This window comes from Doryrhamphus excisus, chromosome 2, assembly GCF_030265055.1.
Source record: "Doryrhamphus excisus isolate RoL2022-K1 chromosome 2, RoL_Dexc_1.0, whole genome shotgun sequence".
NCBI classification, from domain to species: domain Eukaryota; kingdom Metazoa; phylum Chordata; class Actinopteri; order Syngnathiformes; family Syngnathidae; genus Doryrhamphus; species Doryrhamphus excisus.
This window is the reverse complement of record NC_080467.1, coordinates 16,616,065-16,634,540: the sequence shown is the minus strand read 5'-3', so window position 1 is coordinate 16,634,540 and position 18,476 is coordinate 16,616,065. Positions and strand designations below refer to the sequence as shown.

The 18,476-nt window shown below is 38.5% G+C and overlaps 1 protein-coding gene across 1 annotated transcript in view; it reads right to left on the bottom strand.

Annotated features, from left to right (window-relative positions):
• Positions 1–18,476, bottom strand: part of si:ch211-196i2.1 (collagen alpha-1(I) chain) — a 120,948-nt gene that overhangs the window by 22,855 nt on the left and 79,617 nt on the right. The window contains exons 12-26 of the mRNA XM_058051856.1: positions 16,686–16,793; positions 14,926–14,979; positions 13,800–13,853; positions 11,491–11,535; positions 9,280–9,333; positions 7,811–7,855; positions 7,675–7,728; positions 6,021–6,065; positions 5,876–5,929; positions 5,620–5,664; positions 5,346–5,399; positions 2,448–2,492; positions 2,316–2,369; positions 2,140–2,247; positions 122–175 (exon numbers count right to left, since the gene is read on the bottom strand). Coding sequence (XP_057907839.1) covers positions 122–175; positions 2,140–2,247; positions 2,316–2,369; positions 2,448–2,492; positions 5,346–5,399; positions 5,620–5,664; positions 5,876–5,929; positions 6,021–6,065; positions 7,675–7,728; positions 7,811–7,855; positions 9,280–9,333; positions 11,491–11,535; positions 13,800–13,853; positions 14,926–14,979; positions 16,686–16,793 — 873 coding nt within the window. The remainder of the gene's footprint in view (positions 1–121; positions 176–2,139; positions 2,248–2,315; positions 2,370–2,447; positions 2,493–5,345; positions 5,400–5,619; positions 5,665–5,875; positions 5,930–6,020; positions 6,066–7,674; positions 7,729–7,810; positions 7,856–9,279; positions 9,334–11,490; positions 11,536–13,799; positions 13,854–14,925; positions 14,980–16,685; positions 16,794–18,476) is intronic.

The window sequence follows — 18,476 nt, the reverse complement described above, 5'->3', positions numbered from 1 at the left end:
ATTGTGTTCTAACAGGGTAGCTATAAAACACATAACCAGGGGAGCTGCAATATTACACATTCATTTGGTGGTTTGGATCCACATACAATGTCATACTGGTAGTTCAGGGATTCAGACCAACCTTTAGTCCACTACTGCCCTGTTCTCCCTGAAGACCAGTTTCACCATTCCCGCCCTGGAAGATAAAAGGTAAGTCAGAAATATCCTGTCAATATCATGTCAATACAAAGACTACATGTATTGTTGTAAAGATCATGAGTATGCTTATTATATGCTATTGTATGCTTATTCTAGTATAAACTAAAGTGGAACCTCGTTTTGGTGTTTTTTTTGGTTAACATTAAAAATGTACACCAACATTTTTCCTCGGCTTGTGTGCAGTTTCAATATGGCGCACGTCTTATCATGTTGTTAATACACTGCGTTAGTCCACCTATGTTCTTAAAGGGGACCTATTTCGCTTTTTCCACTTTTCTGACCTATAAATGTAGTTAGAATGTTGTATTCTCATGTTAAACGATGCCAAAGTTTCAGATAATGAGGTTTGGGCATTTGGAAGTAAGCCCTAAAAATAGTTTGGGATGGCTCAAAACGGTCTGTTTCCAAAGGCGTGCTAAAACTGCCCTTTTGTGATGTCATAGAGGAGTTCCTTTATGGGCGTATCTGTAAACCGCCCTCTCCCAAGCTCTGCTCCTCTGTTTACTTGCTAGCAAAGCCACGTTTGTTTACAATTCCCAACGACGCCGCCATCAGATACAAGTGGTTGGAATTCCTGATTCCCTACCAACAAAAAAAGTGCAAGTAACAATTTATCAGTGTCCTAACTGTGTTTATTTTGTGTAAGTTATGGAGCAAAAGCGCTTGCATACATTGAGCGGGGTTGCTCATGGCCCTTTCCCACCACAATTAGTGGCCACATTCGGTTACCGATGCTGTAGAAAATCTAATGCTAAAATGCTAAAGCTACTTACCAGTAACAGACGTGTTGAAGTAACCTCTTTTCTGACTCTACTTCATTTTACACATATGGCTTTATTTTAAAAGCAGACATTATAAAACACTACATCACTGTTTATTATCAACTCCTATAAAGTTAGCGGCACTACCCGGAAGTGTTTCCATGCATACAGGAGTGTGACCAACCACAGCGGAGTGGGCTTGCCTGGAGGCGGGTCGTGGGGGGAATACATTAAAACAAAACATTTTTGCTGTAACCACAAAATCCAAACAAATACAGCTGAATAGGTGCAGATTCTGGAAGATCTAGTATAAAGCTTTCTGTGCTGGTTATTGTGTGTAGCTGCTCTAAAGGATTCCACAACTCAATACAAAGGGCCAAAAAATAATAGGTCCCCTTTGATGTATTTATTTTTTTTTTGCTAGCATCCTAAGATTGCCAACAAAATGGCAAAAAGAACCAGAAGTCAGCTATGTCACCCATCTGTGATGTCATTAGAGTTTGACTTTCAAAAATGTTAACAGAAACATGTTTTTATAGCGGCTGCACGGCAGTCTAGTGGTTAGCGCGCAACTAGGAGACCAGGGTTCAATTCCACCCTCGGCCATCTCTGTGTGGAGTTTGCATGTTCTCCCCGTGCATGCGTGGGTTTTCTCCGGGTACTCCGGTTGCCTCCCACATTCCAAAAACATGCTAGGTTAATTGGCCACTCCAAATTGTCCATAGGTATGAATGTGAGTGTGAATGGTTGTTTGTCTATATGTGCCCTGTGATTGGCAGTCCAGGGTGTACGCCGCCTCTCGCCCGAAGACAGCTGGGATAGGCTCCAGCACCCCCACGACCCTCGTGAGGAATAAGCGGTAGAAAATGAATGAATGTTTCAGTTTCAGTTAAAGTCAGACCTTTAGAATGAATTAATGACCCTAACCAAGGTTCCACTGTAAATTCAAGGTAATCAGTATCAGTTGATGGTGAAAAGCTAATTGTACGTTAAGAACCAGTGGCCAAAATGACACTGAGGTGTCTTGCAGAGTGACTGGGGTGGATGGAGTGGGTTCAAGCCGCCTCCAACCTTCCAGTTACTGGATGATGTGCTCTACCATCTGAACCACTGCTGCATACGTCAACCACCAAATGTTATGCATCTGAGTCACCAGAAGACAAAATGCTGTACATAGTACCTCAGTGCCTTTGGGGCCAGGCTGGCCCTTGAGCCCAAGGTAACCTGGAAGTCCGGCGGGGCCCATCTCTCCCTGTGGACCCCCGACTCCAGCTGCTCCTTGCACACCCTAAGAGAAAATGATTCTGACATCTACCATGGGTAATAATTATGTTTAGAAACAGGTCTTGGTCCTACCTTATCTCCTTTAGGTCCTGGAATCCCCTTTTCTCCATCTGGCCCACAGGGACCCTGTACATAAAAAAACAACTTTCATGATTTGAAGAAAAAAAGGATTATTATCTATAGTCTTTTTTTAACAGAGCTTACCGGCACTCCTGGAAAACCTGGTGGACCCGGCTGCCCTGGTACACCCTGTACATAATTTCAAACCGGATATCAGACTAGAAAAACTATATGAGAGAAATTGGAATGCCAGTCAATCAATACAACATCCTTATTCTAAAGTGTCAGATGGCTGAGACCGCCACAGAAATACACATGATTGAATTGTAACACAATACAAGTGTGAATATTAGAGCTGTCAATCAAAAACAACACTCTGCACAATGCTTACAGTAGAAAGTGTATTAACAGATATCATGAAAAATTGGGTGAAAGGCACTTTTCTGTTTATCATGGGTCACATCATATTTCACTTGGATGATACTAGGACATGAAAGAAGTGTAGTCTAATAATGGATGGCATTTAGGTGTTTCAGCTGCATAGTAATGAAATGAATGGTGGTTAGAAATAAACATAAAGCTACAATTTTTGCCCTTAATGAAATGGTGATTAATGTTTTTCTTTATGTCATGAGGCTAAGGTGTCGAAAACAGTGAGAAACTCAACTACACTGGAAGCTCTTATCAGATTTTTTTGGGTATTTCCTTTACTGACAGTGGAGCAATAGCTCGGCGCTACCCCTAGAGGGTGCCCCTCTAAAGTAAAACGGCCGTCAGATGGAACTGAGAGGCTGCATATTCAGAGCGATTTCTATGTTTATGAGCCACATAATATACTGTTATCTTCAGCTTATATTGTTAATTGTTATTTGTTATTGTTATTTATTGTATAATTGTTCATTATTAATTATTGTTTTTTAATTGCAATAAATGACCTTGATTGCACATTGTGACTTATTTTCCTCAAGTACAAAACATCATCAGCAAATTATAGTTACAAGCATGGGTGTCCATTGCTGCCCGGGAGCTATTTGAGGGGCGTAAAGGACTAATGGGGCATATTGTAAAAATGAAATATTATATTATATTAATAGTATATTAATAATATATATTATTATATATATGTAGTATATTGTTGTATAATATAATACAATAGTAATAACAAAAATGAAAAAATCAGCATTAGTTTTACAAGAAGTAAGTTTAAATATAGGAGAAAACGTCATAATAATGCCTTGAATGTAATACTTTTTAGTAGCATAACGTTAAAATAGTGGGACAATTTAAAAATAAAAAGGGTAGAAAATGAAAAAAGACTTATTTTATAAGATTTTACAAGAAGTCACATTTAAAGTCACATTACGAAGAGAAAAGGGTCATATTTTAATTGTAATTATAAAAATGTCATAATTTGAGAATAAACCAGTAATACTATGAGGAAAAATAATGTAATTTCATAGCATAAACTTTGAATACTAAATATAAAAATGTGTATAATTCTTTGGGAATAAAGTGACAACATGAGAAAAAAATGACAAGAAAAAATCTGAAATGCTGCAATTCAATTTGAAATTTACCAAAAAAAACAAACAATCACAGCAGACATGGAAAAACAGCTGTAATTTTATAAGAATAAAGTCATATTCTAATTAGCAAATAAAGGTATAATTTACTAATATACACTACATACTAATATTATGAGGAAAAATAATGGCATTTTATGAGCACTGAGTTTAAATGTTTTTTAAAAATACAGTATATGTTTCTTTTTTCAGGACGTAACAAAATTATGCTAATTTTCCAGCCTTTTGTATTGAGTTGTGGGCTCCTATACAGCAGCTACACACAATAAGCAGCACCACAAGCTTTCTAGATCTTCCAGAATCTGCACCTATTCAGCTGTATTCCTTTGGATTCCATGGTTCCCGTAAAAACAATATGTTTTAATGTATTCCACCCACAGCCCACTACAGCCACGCCCACTTTGTTGTATTTGGTCACACTCGCCGCTAGCTGCAAACAGTATAATAATACGTTGCTAATAAACTTTTTAAAACGTCGGCTTTTAACATACAACGGTAGGTGTTGGATTCCGAATTCGATCCGGAAGTAGAGACTGAACAGTCCGAAGTTTCTCAAGAAAAAAGGTTACTTCAAGATGTTTCTCAATGCCAAGTAGCATGTTAGCGTCCAATGTGGCCACTAATTGTGGTGGGAAACAGCTATTAGCAACCCCGCTCCCTGTACTTGCTCCATGACTTACACAAAATAAACACTGATAAATTGTTACTTACTGCTTGCTCTTCTGACTCTTCCACACGACCAAGTAACGTTGGAAAGTTTGTCAGCTAGTCTAGCTACATTCTCGTCCATTAACAAACAGTCCAGTGTGAAATGCCATTGACAGATTAAAATGCATTTTTTTTGCTGGTTGGCAATCAGGAACTCCCATACGAGCCATTGCTAGCAAGCAAACAGAGAAGCAAAGTTTGGGTGAGGGCAGAGAGTTTTGCTGGCTTACAGCCATGCCCATATAAGGAAGTCCCTCCTTTGTGACATCACAAATGGGAAGTTTTACCACGCCTTTTGAAACCGAGCGTTTTGAGCCATCCCAAACTTCTGTCAGGGCGTAAACCTCATTATCTGAAACATTGTTTAACACAAGAATACAACATTCTCACTACATTTATAGGTCAGAAAAGTGGGAAAAAAACATAGTAAGTCCCCTTTAAGAAAAAAACTAAACAAATAAAGTAATAATAATTTCTGGAAAATTTGGTTGGGGAAAAGGTTATAATGATATGGGAATAAATATTATGAAATATTATGAGGATACAGTCATAATATTATGAGAAGAACATTTTAACAATATGCTTATTCAGCTATATCACAAAACCTGGGTGTATTTGTTGTATTTCAGTTTTCAGTATGTGGCTCTTGGTGGACAAAGACCGGACAACCATGCTGAAAGGTATCGAGTATATAAATAAAATACAATGAGAATAACAAATTCACCAAGTGGAACATCTAAATGCAACTCACCACTTGCCCTTCAAAGCCGGGTTCACCCCGTACACCCATGACACCCACCGGCCCCTAGGGTGCAAACAACAAAAGGAAATGAGACAGTAGAAAATTAATTACTGTGTCATTTGGAACAAATCCACATTGTGCTTCCCCGAACATTCGCAATTCACCATTTATGGCCAAACAAATTTAGCTAGCAGTAGCGGAGATGGCGAAGTATCGATTCAGTAAAAAAACAACTCATGTTTTGAACACTTCGTTCATGAATCTCTAATTACAACATACTTACAGGATCTCCTTTCGGCCCGGCTGCACCACTGAGACCTGGAGTTCCCTGTAAGATCAGCAGAACATAAACACATTGTAGGAAGTTGGTTAAACCCCCCAAAAAAGCACGGGCCCTCCTCATTTATCTCATCCTCCTGAGACTTTGAGAAATTAGACTGAGACAAAAAGGTCATGAATTGTATAACAAAGTTTGCATGTTTTTGTTCAAATGTCGACATTTGCCAAATGATGACAAATTGCGTCTTTAACGTACTTACTTGGAGACCTCTGGGTCCTGGAGGCCCCATCTGCCCCTCCAAACCTGGGGGCCCCTAGTCAAAAGCAAATCAAGTAAATAAAGGCTTGTTTAAAGTGCAGGGAAACATTTGAAGAAAGATGAAACGTTGCAGCATAAATTCATACCTGTGGGCCTTGGCGGCCAACACTGCCTGCAGGGCCTATGTCACCCTGAAACCATAATATCAGAAAGTCACAAATAAAGTCAAGAGTTTACATTCTGACAACTTTTGTGACAATAATACGGTTCTTCATTTTGAAAATAAGAAATGAAAAAAAAATGTCATGTAGTTGTGACCGCTCAAATGACATTTGCTCAGATTTCTATACAGTCCTTTTTTCAAAAAAAATTCAGAAATGATCGCCATTTCGTAGTTGACTGAGGCCTATGATTAGTTTAAAAAAAATGTTAATTTTTTTAATCTTAATTTTTTAATCTTAATTGTAATTGTTTAATTGTAATTGTTTAATTGTAATTGTTTAATTGTAATTGTTTAATTTTAATTTTAATTTTAATTTTAATTTTAATTTTAATTTTAATTTTAATTTTAATTTTAATTTTAATTTTAATTTTAATTTTAATTTTAATTTTAATTTTAATTTTAATTTTAATTAAAAAGTAATCTTAATTTTAATTTTAATTACAATTAAAATAAAAAAATGAATCTTAATTTGAATTTTAATTACAATTAAAATTAAAAAATTAATCGTAATTTTAATCATAATTTTATAATGTATAATTTTATAATTTTAACCTTAATTTTAATTTTAATCATAACATTTTTAAAATTAAAATTAAAATTTTAATAATGTTATGACTACAATTAAAATTACATAAAAATTATAAATTATAAAATTATGAAAAAAAATAAATTTTTAATTTTAATTTAAAAAAATTTTATGAGGCATGTTAGTTTACAGACTGATTATGGAGCCACCAAATGAAAAAAAAGAAGTTCTCCTCTCATTCCATGTGGAAGTGGTAACTTTTGACTTTTTTTTGTCCTTCATCCCCACTCCGTTTGAAACACTTTCTTAAGTGTAGAGTAATTGGAGAGCTGACTAGTTAGCTCGCTACCTTGCTATACTAGTGGCGGCCATGTGTTATGTCCCTACAGTGATTCCGTAGCCTGCAGAATTTGATGTAAACAAAGAATAGAAGTGTAAAAGTGACTATTAGCACTATTGGGCTATTATTGAAATCTATATTTAGAAAGTCATGAACAGGTTTTCTATACTGTAAGTATAAAATAATCACTTTATTAATATTGAATCCCACTTTGCTGAAATTCACTTATCACGATCGGGTCTGAGCCCTGAACGAAGTTTTGGATAGCTCGGAACGCCTGATTTCAGTTTTTTAAGCCACTTCCTTATATGGGCGTTGCCCTGTACAAGCGATACAAACTGTTCGCTGTACAAGCTGAGTGGAACCAATCGTAGTGGAGTGGGCGGGCCCGGAGTAAGGCTGTGGGTGGAATGAGTTAAAACAGGTCGCTTTGGATATCCAAGGAAAAACAGCTGGAATGGGTGCAGATTCTGGAAGATCTAGAAAGCTTTGTATGTAGCTGCTCTATAGGAGTCCACAACTCCATAAAAAAGAGCATAATAGGTCCCCTTTAAGACTGACATTCATTTACAATATCAATTATTGATTGACGAACACGGAACTGGAATTCTGTCTGCAGGATCAATACAATTCCCAAATTCCTTCCAGGTTTGGTCCAATGTTTACATACTATTTCCAAAGCACTTAAATACTTCTGTGGATTAATCTTACCCTTGAGCCATTAACTCCTTGAGCACCAACGTGTCCTGTAATGCCCGGTGCACCCTGTCATTGACAAGCACACAAAAACGATAGTAAAATACAAAAATAATTTCATCACATCACATTTTTCTGTGACTCAGCTCACCGGTGGACCCAGCGGACCAAGAAGACCATCCAGTCCATGCTCCCCCTGGCACCAGACAGAGTAAAAGTTATAGTCCATAATTACACATACTGGGGGCTGCACCAAATTGTCCATAGGTATGAATGTGAGTGTGAATGGTTGTTTGTCTATATGTGCCCTGTGATTGGCTGGTGACCAGTCCAGGGTGTACCCCGCCTCTCGCCCGAAGACAGCTGGGATAGGCTCCAGCACCCCCGCAACCCCAGTGAGGACAGTGAGGATATGCGGTAGAAAATGAATGAATGAATGAATTACACATACTGTACTATCACTTACTACAACCACCGTAGACCAGGGGTGTCCAAAGTGCGCCACCAGGGCCATTTGTGACCCACAATTTCTTTTTAATTGGCTCACATCACTTTTTAAAAATACAATCTAACAAGACAAAAAAACAAGAGTAAAAATAGAAAAATCTTGTAATTTTAGAATAAAGTCAAAACATTCTGAGAAACAAAATCTAACAAAAAAAGTTGAAATTGACTGAATCTCATAATTTTATGAGAGAAAAAAATTGTTTTTTAGTAGCATACAGTTAGAATATTAAAGAAAAATACTTTAATGTTGTAATATGATCAAAAACAAAGAAAACAAGAAATAAATGGTAATGAAGTCCAAACATAATGGGAATAAAGTCAAAATTATGAAAAGTAATTGGTTTGAAAAAATGTTAAAAAATAAAAAAACAGCAGAAATGCTTTAATTTTACAAGAATAAAATGTAAATATTCCAACAGTGTAATGTAATTCAAACATGCATACATGTTACGTTAGAATACACCATGTCTCTGTTTCACATCAATTGCTAATATATTTGATCACATCCTGTTTTCAATTATTAGAATAACATTTCCAAGAAGCTTGAAATAGTTAGAAAAATTGCTAGAATTTTATGAGAATAGTATTAAGAAAAAAAGTAATACTGTCATAATAAAAGGTTGTAATATCCAACAATAAATGTGGACACCCCAGCATTAGTCCTTCTCTATAAAGCCAAAGGCATCCGATACTGTGGAAACAAATCCAAAGAAAGAACATCAAAGCGCCCAACTATACAGTATATCACCTTAGTGATCTGTGGCAGCTGCCCAGCATTGTCTGATCTTGCCCTGAGAATGCTGGGAGGAATAAATTGCAGCTGTATAACTGAACAAAAACGAATGAAGCTGGTAATGACTGGGATTGATGGCTAAATTATTATCATCATTACATTGCAATTTGGCTGCTGCCAGACAGGTGATAAACCACGGCTACTGCTGGCAGCTTCAAGACAAAAATAAGCAAGGCGCACGGAACTGGAGGGCCTAACTCAATTTTTGGAATTTTCCGCTTTGTGGAGCTAATCATGTAACGATATTGGTCAAAGCCACATAAGAGGAACGGAGAACATGTCAAGAGGCGCTTAAATACAAAAAGTCAAAAGTCACTCACCTCGGGTCCAAGCGGGCCGTCTGGGCCATAACCACCTCGAATCCCAGGAGGTCCCTGCAAAACATCATACTATTTAATATTATATATATTTTTTACATTTAAAGTCAGTCAAATTCAAGGAAACTGTAATGGTAATGGTAATGGTTTTATTTCATTTGAACATGCATCAGATTACAATTGAGTGCATCCCATAATCAGTTCACAGTTCCACATGTCCAAAAGGAGTAGGAAGAAGCAAAGCTTATTAAATCCTACCCCTCCATCTGGTACTTTTACAATCAGTAACTGTTACATTTGTTCACTTCCTGCTTTCCATAATACAGTTTAATACAGTTTTTTTTTAAAATAATGCACCTATGACCATCCAATGACATAATGTGTACCATAGTAAGTGTCAATATAGTGATATATATAGCACATCATGACTGGTTCAAGACTCTTCATCCTTGTATTTAGCAAACATCAACTGCTTGTATTGTTTCTTGAATTGGCTCATCGTTGTGCATTGTTTGAGGTCCTTACTCAATCCATTCCATAGTTTGATTCCACATACTGAAATGCTATGGCTTTTTAACGTAGTCCTAGCATAGAAGTGTTTCAAATGTACTTCTTCCCTGAGATCATATTTCTCCTCTCTTGTAGAGAAGTATTGGATGACATTTTTAGCTAATTGGTTGTTTTTAGCCTTATGCATTATTTTAGCTGTTTGAAGATGAACTATATCAGCAAGTTGAAGTATTTGTGATTTTAGAAATAATGAGTTCGTATGTTCTCTGTAGGCGGCATTATGAATTATCCTTACTGACCTTTTTTGCAGTACATTTAGCGAGTGAAGATTGCTTTTATAGTTATTAGCCCATATTTCCACACAATAAGTAAGATATGGTAGAACCAGAGAGCAATAAAGAGTGTGGAGTGATTTCTGATTGAGAACAAATTTTGCTTTTATTCAATACTGAAATATTTCTGGCCACCTTATGTTGTATATTTGTAATATGAGGTTTAAATATGAATAAACATGATTTCATGACGATTTAAGACACTCAGACCAGCAAATATACACTCTCTTGATGTACATTGACACACAGATTTTCCAGGTAGCTAACAAGCATCATAAGGATATCACATCCACTCTTTGCTGCTACATTTGAAATTACGTATTTTAGTAATTTTAGTAATTTAGTAAATTACTTTTAATCCTAATTTACAATAATTGGCGGAGTTAGTATGTTAGTATGTGCTTTTTAAAAACATTTAGTGTTTGATTGATTGAACGAGCTGGATGAATTAAAATATTGATGAATATTGATCCCAATAAGGCCCTAAAGTAGTTTATTTTCATAAAATACCCAATACATCTCAATGTTGTCTACAGTCAAACTTGGTAAAAATTGTGGAAATCAGAAGCCTCCTTCCCTGACCACGCCTACTCTGTTATGATTGGTCAGAAGCCGATCCTGACCCCCACACACCCACCACACAACCTCAGAGCTGTGTGCTGTTATATGAAGAATTGGAAATTGGATATAATTGGATGAATATTGGGGAAACTGTGCTTTGTTGGTGGGTAGACAAATTATTTTTTTCAGATTAAAATGAACAAAGCATTATTAGAGCCCTGTAGACATGACAAAACACGACTATAGTCACATTTATACTCTTTTTATTTACAACATATTGCGCAACTGCAGGGTCTTGAGACACATGCTAACTAGGAAACTAGAGAGCTAGCGACCTAAACAGTAGCCTTCAAGTTATTTCCTTTAAACTTAAATAGCTAAAAACTTACCACTTCCACACGGATAGGGAGGATAACTATTAACAGTTATTTAACCTTTAACATGAACATTAATCAAACGTAATATTTTTTTCTGGGTACATGATACCATACAGCATCCATATCAAACTTGCATGGGCCGCACATTAAACTTTCATATCAAGGCCTCAAAGTAGTGTCATGCGGGCCACATCTGGCCCGCGGGCCGCGTGTTTGAGACCCCTGCATTAAAATGTAAAACGGGTCGGTGCCGACCCTAACACAAGAGGAGGGTTAAGAAGCCCATGTAGAGATGCTTAACCTTATTTACATTTTCTGGCTGCCATTTTCAAGAAAAAGATGTAAACCCTCAAAAATGCATGAAATCCCAACTACACGGACTAAACAGATATACTGTAAATATATAGCATCATTAGAAAGTCCAGAACACTTACCCTGAGCCCGACAGGACCAGGTGGCCCCGGTAAACCTGTAGAACCCTAAAAACAACAAAGACAGTCCAAGATCATTCAGTCACCATTCAAGTTTTCCTTATAAAGTAATACTGCTGGTCGTGTATTCACTCTCATTAACACTAAATGTGTGAATACTTCATAAAGATAACCAACGAGCGCCACATACAGTTCCTTCCAGACATATCAGAACGATGAGGTGAAACTACAATGGCTCCACCAGAAGATACAAACCACTCATTAGCAAGAAGATGAGGAAGCCCTCATAAATTCCATAAAACACTGATTTTTTCGGTAAGCTCATTACTGTACCTTCTGGCAAATTCCAGCCTGGCCTTCATATTCTTCTTGCTAATGAGTGGTTTGCATACTTTGGTTGTTGCTAATGGTTGCTTTAGGGTTTTTCTTTACAGCTTTACAGTCTGTCTACTGCCATCCCCCGCTGATGCTTTCCTTGGTGTACCTGTTCCACACCTGTTACTTAAAGGGGAACTGCATTTTTTGGGGAATTTTGCCCATCATTTACAATTCTTATTTCTATCCCTTTTCTGTGCATTATAACACCAGAAAATGAGTTAATTTCAGCTAGCTTACAATGCTGTCATTGGGATTTGTTTTGACAATGAAGTAAGGATCGACCGATATACCGACATACCCTTCCAAATGTGTTTGGAAAACAATCGGAATGACAATGTTTGATATTTACGAGTGATTGTGGAACTGCGGAAGTGAACAATGCAGGCATGCAGGATGATTTAAAACACTACAGAAACTTATTTTCTGTGTGCATTGATACTAAGGATCGACCGACACATCGGCCGGCCGATATTTCGGGCCGATATTTGCGTTTTTTCCTTGTATCGGTATCGGCCGATACGCGCGTGGGTTCGCCGATGTATTTTTCCACCGCATGATTTAAAGTCAGGCATCCGCCGGGGCAGCTTTGTGTTGTAAATTGAGGGATCAAAAGCAGTATCGGCCACAAATATTGGCCCAAGCAAAATCGGCCATCGGTTAAGGGTGATGGAAAAAAATCGGTATCGGCATCGGCCCCCGGTCCATCTCTACTATGAAGCCCTCAAAACAACATGGCTTGGTTTGATATACACGCTGTGATCATGCATTAACACATGAACTTATGATTACTTATTTTTCTCGGTGCAAAGTGGCTTTTCATATTTCCCAAATGGTTGTCAAAGCTATGACCAATGTCTGTGCAATAGCTAAGATTGATTTTCCATCTTTTCTCTAATTAAACATTACTTGTTTTTACTCATAGAGAGCTATCTGCTTTTCATCCCACTAATCCCATCTGCACCTATCTCACCCCATTGGAAACATTCATTCATTCATTCATTTTCTACTGCTTTTCGCGGGGGTGCTGGAGCCTATCCCAAGTGTCTTTGGGCGAGAGGCGGGGTACACCCTGGACTGGTCGCCAACCAATCACAGGGCACATATAGACAAACAACCATTCACACTCGCATTCATACCTATGGACAATTTGGAGTCGCCAATTAACCTAGCATGTTTTGGGAATGTGGGAGGAAACCGGAGTACCCGGAGTACCCGGAGAAAACCCACGCATGCACAGGGAGAACATGCAAACTCCACACAGGAATTGAACCCTGGTCTCCTCGCTGTGAGGTCTGCGCACTAACCACTAGACCGCCGTACCGCCGTACCGCCGTACCGCCGTACCGCCCCATTGGAAACAGATTGTGGAAATTCTATGCTATTAATTGAATAAGCACAGCAATATACCTGAAATATACATGAAAAATGGGTTCAAATACAAGATTCTGTCTTTTAAACTGTGCATCCGATCCAGATCCAGATACATGGAAGTCAAGCTGTGTTGCCCATGGGTTTAGTATTCATCTTTTGATGTCAAACCCAACTGTTTTCAGTCTACAACAAAATTAAAGAAATCAACCCCATTGTTCCAATCCTTCCGTAGGGCACTATATAGTACAATATACGACATCCATATGGCATCAGTTTGGTGTGCATGGAACTCCAGCTGTCCAGCTATAACTTGTACCTGTTATAGTACAGTACCTCTTGCAGTGGAAACAGGGTTAAATGCTGTGTCTTGTAACCATAGCGTAGCATTTGCTACAAGGGGTCGTGGAAGTTTGATTTATCTTTTATCTTTATAAGGCAACACTGTCTGAACAGTGAGGACTCCCTTTGAGGAAATACCCAAAATACATAAATCAAGCTGCTGTTCTAATAACAAGAGCAAAATAGTAAACATAACAATTATGTCCCATCAACTAAAGCTTTACCTTGTCGCCTGGTTCTCCAGTTTCCCCCCTGGAACCTTTTAGGCCCATGAAACCCTAGAAAAGATAAATAATTATTAACCATAATATAAATTGCCATGATATAAAGTCCATAGTTGTGAAACTCATACATTTGTTTGGCTACGGAAGTAGTCACTTTTATTGCAAATGTTCATATGAAATCCTTATTTTATCTTGATTAACATTATCAGCATGCTGGACCTAGAGTGGTTTTACCACAGACCCATTCATTTTCTAACGCTTATCCTCACTAGTGTCGCAGGGGGTGCTGGAGCCTATTCCATCTTCGCCAGCCAATCACGGACAATTTGGAGTCGCCAATTAACCTAGCATGTTTTTGGAACGTGGGAGGAAACCGGAGTACCCGGAGAAAACCCACGCATGCACGGGGAGAACATGCAAACTCAACACAGAGATGGCCGAAGGTGGAATTGAACTTGGAGTCTCCTAGGTGCTGCATGCTAACCACTCTTACACCGTGCAGCCTGCATGGATAACATCTGTTTGGAAAACAGGTTACTGTCTGTGATGATTGATGACTGAACAGTAAATGCTCCAACTACACAAATGCATTCATTTTGTTCACACTAAATAATTAAATAATTACACAATTAAAATAATATAAATAATAATATAAATTATTATATAAATAATATAATCATAAATATATCACAAATAATTCTGTTTTATGTTTTTTTTTATTTATGAAATGTTTCATCAGGGGCGACACGGCGCTCTAGTGGTTAGCACGCAGACCTCATAGCTAGGAGACCAGCGTTCAATTCCAGCCTTGGCCATCTCTGTGTGGATTTTGCATGTTCTCCCCATGCATCCGTGGGTTTTCTCCGGGTACTCCGGTTTCCTCCCACATTCCAAAAACATGCTAGGTTAATTGGCGACTCCAAATTGTCCATAGGTATGAATGTGAGTGTGAATGGTTGTTTGTCTATATGTGCCCTGTGATTGGCTGGCCACCAGTCCAGGGTGTACCCCGCCTCACGCCCGAAGACAGCTGGCATAGGCTCCAGCACCCCCCGTGACCCTCGTGAGGAAAAGTGGTAGAAAATGAATGAATGAATGTTTCATCAGTGATATTTGTCCTACTCACCTCATCACCTTTTTCCCCTTTAGACCCTCGCTCACCCCGGTAGCCCCACGGTCCCTGAGGTCAATGAGAGTCGAAGTTGTAAGTTGGCACACACTCATCATGGACTTCAATGCCTTTTTTATATTGGGGCCTTAAGAAATGATTTGAATGGTTCTTTTTTCAGGATGGAATGATAATACAGCATCTAGTCATAATTACCATAATTACCATGTTTTCTCAATTGTTTTCATAGTTTACCTGGTCTTACATACTGTTTATACAGTATACAGTATACTGTATAACATTTAAGGTGGTGCCTTTTTTGGAATTTTGCCCATCATTCACAATCCTTATGTGAAACATGAACACATATTTCTTTCCCTTTTCTGTGCATTATAGCATGAGAAAACAAGTTAATATGAGCTAGCTAACAATGCACGTCATTGGGACTATGTATCCCTCTAAAAAACCCTCTAACAAAGTTGCGTCATTTGATAAACACGCTGTGATCATGCAGTAACACGTGCAAGTAACAAGTAACAGTTTTTTATTTATTATTTTGATGATTTAAAACATGACCGAAACTTATTTTCTGTGTGCATTGATACACATAGTTATACTAGTTCTATCAACGACAACACTTACAATGTCCACTGTCATTTGGATGGCTGTGTCTTCCAGCACAAGACATACGTACTTGTCAATTTAGTGTTATTAGATGCGCCATGAAGCACCTAAAAAAATATAACCGTGATCATAGATTCATCATAATTAATAGTAAATGTGACATATATATTTTTTTCCCTTTCATCATCCATTTTTGACTGATGCAACTTACACTCCAGCGGAATTTATTGTCCGGAAAATGTGGTTTGGCATGAATTTATCAATACGGTAATTATTTTTCGATATGCTAAATTTTGTCTTTTTGGCAGCATGAAGTAAGCATTGGATGGACCAATACAAATAAATCAAATCAACTTTATTTGTAGAGCACTTTTCCTGCAAGGACATGCAACACAAAGTGCTTTACAGAATTAAAAACAATTACCACAATTAAAAAGAAAGCCCCAATACTAGACACACACACCCACCCACACACACAATCACACACAGTAGGGAGACGTGGCATGGCACTGAGGACCAAGGAAACGCCACCTTTGGGGCCGTCCACACTGGGAGGAGCCGCAGGCCGTGCCATCGGGGGACCAGCACCTGGGCCCCCCGACTCCGACAGACGGGCGGGCGGACCCCCACATCAAATGGAGGAACCCCCAGCCGGCCGGGTCGAAGGGACCCAAGGACAGCACCCCCTCAGCAGACCCGACACAGCCCCCAGTGTGGAGGACCCCCCCGATGAAACACTGGAGTTCAAAGCTAAAGACTAAGAGCATAAAATAGGACTAAAAAGATTTTTTAAAACTTTAAAATATTAGTTAAAAGCCTGATTAAAATTCTTTTAAAAACAGTCTCTGCAGTCCTGAGGCTCTCTGGTAGGCTGTTCCACAGGTGGGGGCCATATTAAGGGGCCATAGGGGCCAATAAAAAAAAGTCTCTTGGGAACAACCAACAAAAATGTGAATGTGAACAAAAAATATGAATGGGGTTATGTGTACATATTTGAACCTATGTGTACTGTATCATCATTCCACCCTAGACAAAGTTGTTCAAATAAGTCCCAAAGGGCCCCAGTCCCATGTTTCTGTTCTATGATTGAGTAAATCCACCTGGTTTTGAAGGAGCACCATTTCATTGCGTATATGTATAGAAAAATAACTCACCTGTGGCCCATCAATACCATGTGACCCAGGCTGACCATCCTCTCCATCCTCCCCATCTCTGCCTGGGGCCCCAGCTCTTCCTGGAGGGCCCCTCGGTCCCCGCTCACCCTTTCCAGACAACATAAATTACTTATGGTACATACGTCTGACAACTACGATTTACATCCAGCTTGTCAGTGAGAAGCTGTGACATTTAACAGCTGACAAAGCGCAAAATCTGAAACGAAGAAGGGATATAGTGAAAACAATCACATGCAGCTGGAGCGTCGGCCTGTCCTGTAAATTATACGTTTGTGATGAGTGAAGACACAGAGCCTCCGGGATTGAGTCAAGCCATCTATCACCTAGACAAGGTATTACCTGGATCACAACATTCTGACATGAAGATTGTAGAGCACAATAACTCAACCAGAAGACAGGTAGAAAACCTGACATGAGAGCATACACTGGAGTCTGAATTACAGATGGTTTTCTGACCTATAAATGTAGTCAGAATGTTGTATTCTCATATTAAATGATGCCAAAGTTTCAGATTATGAGGTTTTTGCATTTGGAAGTGAACCCTGAAAGAAGTTGGGGTTGAACAAAACGCTCGGTTTCAAAGGGCGTGGTAAAACTTCCCATTTGTGATGTCACAGAGGAGGGACTTCCTTATATGGGCATGGCTGTAAGCCAGCAAAGTAAAGCCAGTAAAACTGTTCCGGGCTTCCTTTTATGGTTCATAATTAGGAAGCACTTTGGAACACATGTACAGCAAGAGTCTTATGAGTCTTAGTTATATGAATTAAATGGCTCCAATAATGTTAAAAACATATTTAGAAGGTTTTTAAAACAGATATTTGCTCCATAAAGATGGAGCACTTTTATCGATAGACCACAATTTTTAGATTTGTCCTCATGATCCACTGATAATGTTTTTTCGTCAAGCGGCAAAATTTTACAGATCGTGTTGTGGTCCACGTTGTATATGGCACGCAGTGTGGATCTAGCCTACTAGCCTCTAGAATAGCCTTATGGCAGCACTAAATGAAGGCTATGCTAGTTTTTGCTTTAATTTGGACATTTGGTGGCATATATATTTTTTTAAATATTAAAAGCAAATAATGATCTTAAATCCTTCCAGCAACTGTGCTGTAGTGGTTAGCGTTCTGGACTTTGGAGTGAACGCCCTGGGTTCGAATCCCCGCTTGTATGCATCGTTGGTATTCATCAGGAAGGGCATCCGGAATATAAAGTATGTGACTCAAGCCAAAAGAAAATAAACAACCGATCTTGAAAACCAAGTATAAAGTACCACTATAAAGATGTTATTGCTCTGTATTTACTTGGCATTGCCGCGTGCCTTCGGTCTCGAGCTGATACTGACACTTGGGGGCATGATACCTGGCCTGATACCAGACCACCATGTGATGATCTTATTATCACATACTATTTAATCAAAAGACCATTTTGTTTCCAGAAAATGTTCAGTTTATTACATGTATTATATCTAAACAGTGTAAACACAACAATTGCAAAAATATTTCAACAATAATATTTTATCAACAGTCTTATCTTATCAATGTCTGACAATTAAAGTTCCATTAATCAAGTTTGGGTTTTTTGGTGACTGGAGAAGCACTAGGCACTAAGCACTCGTGCGCTGTTCTCTGATTGGTTGTTTCACGGGCACGATACCAGAGCAGCGCGCTCTGAGTGGACAGCGACGGGGGCTGATACTGGACATGGTTAAACTCTATATTTTATCAGTATCACTGCCCTGGGCTTTGACACAGTATCATTTCGGCCTTT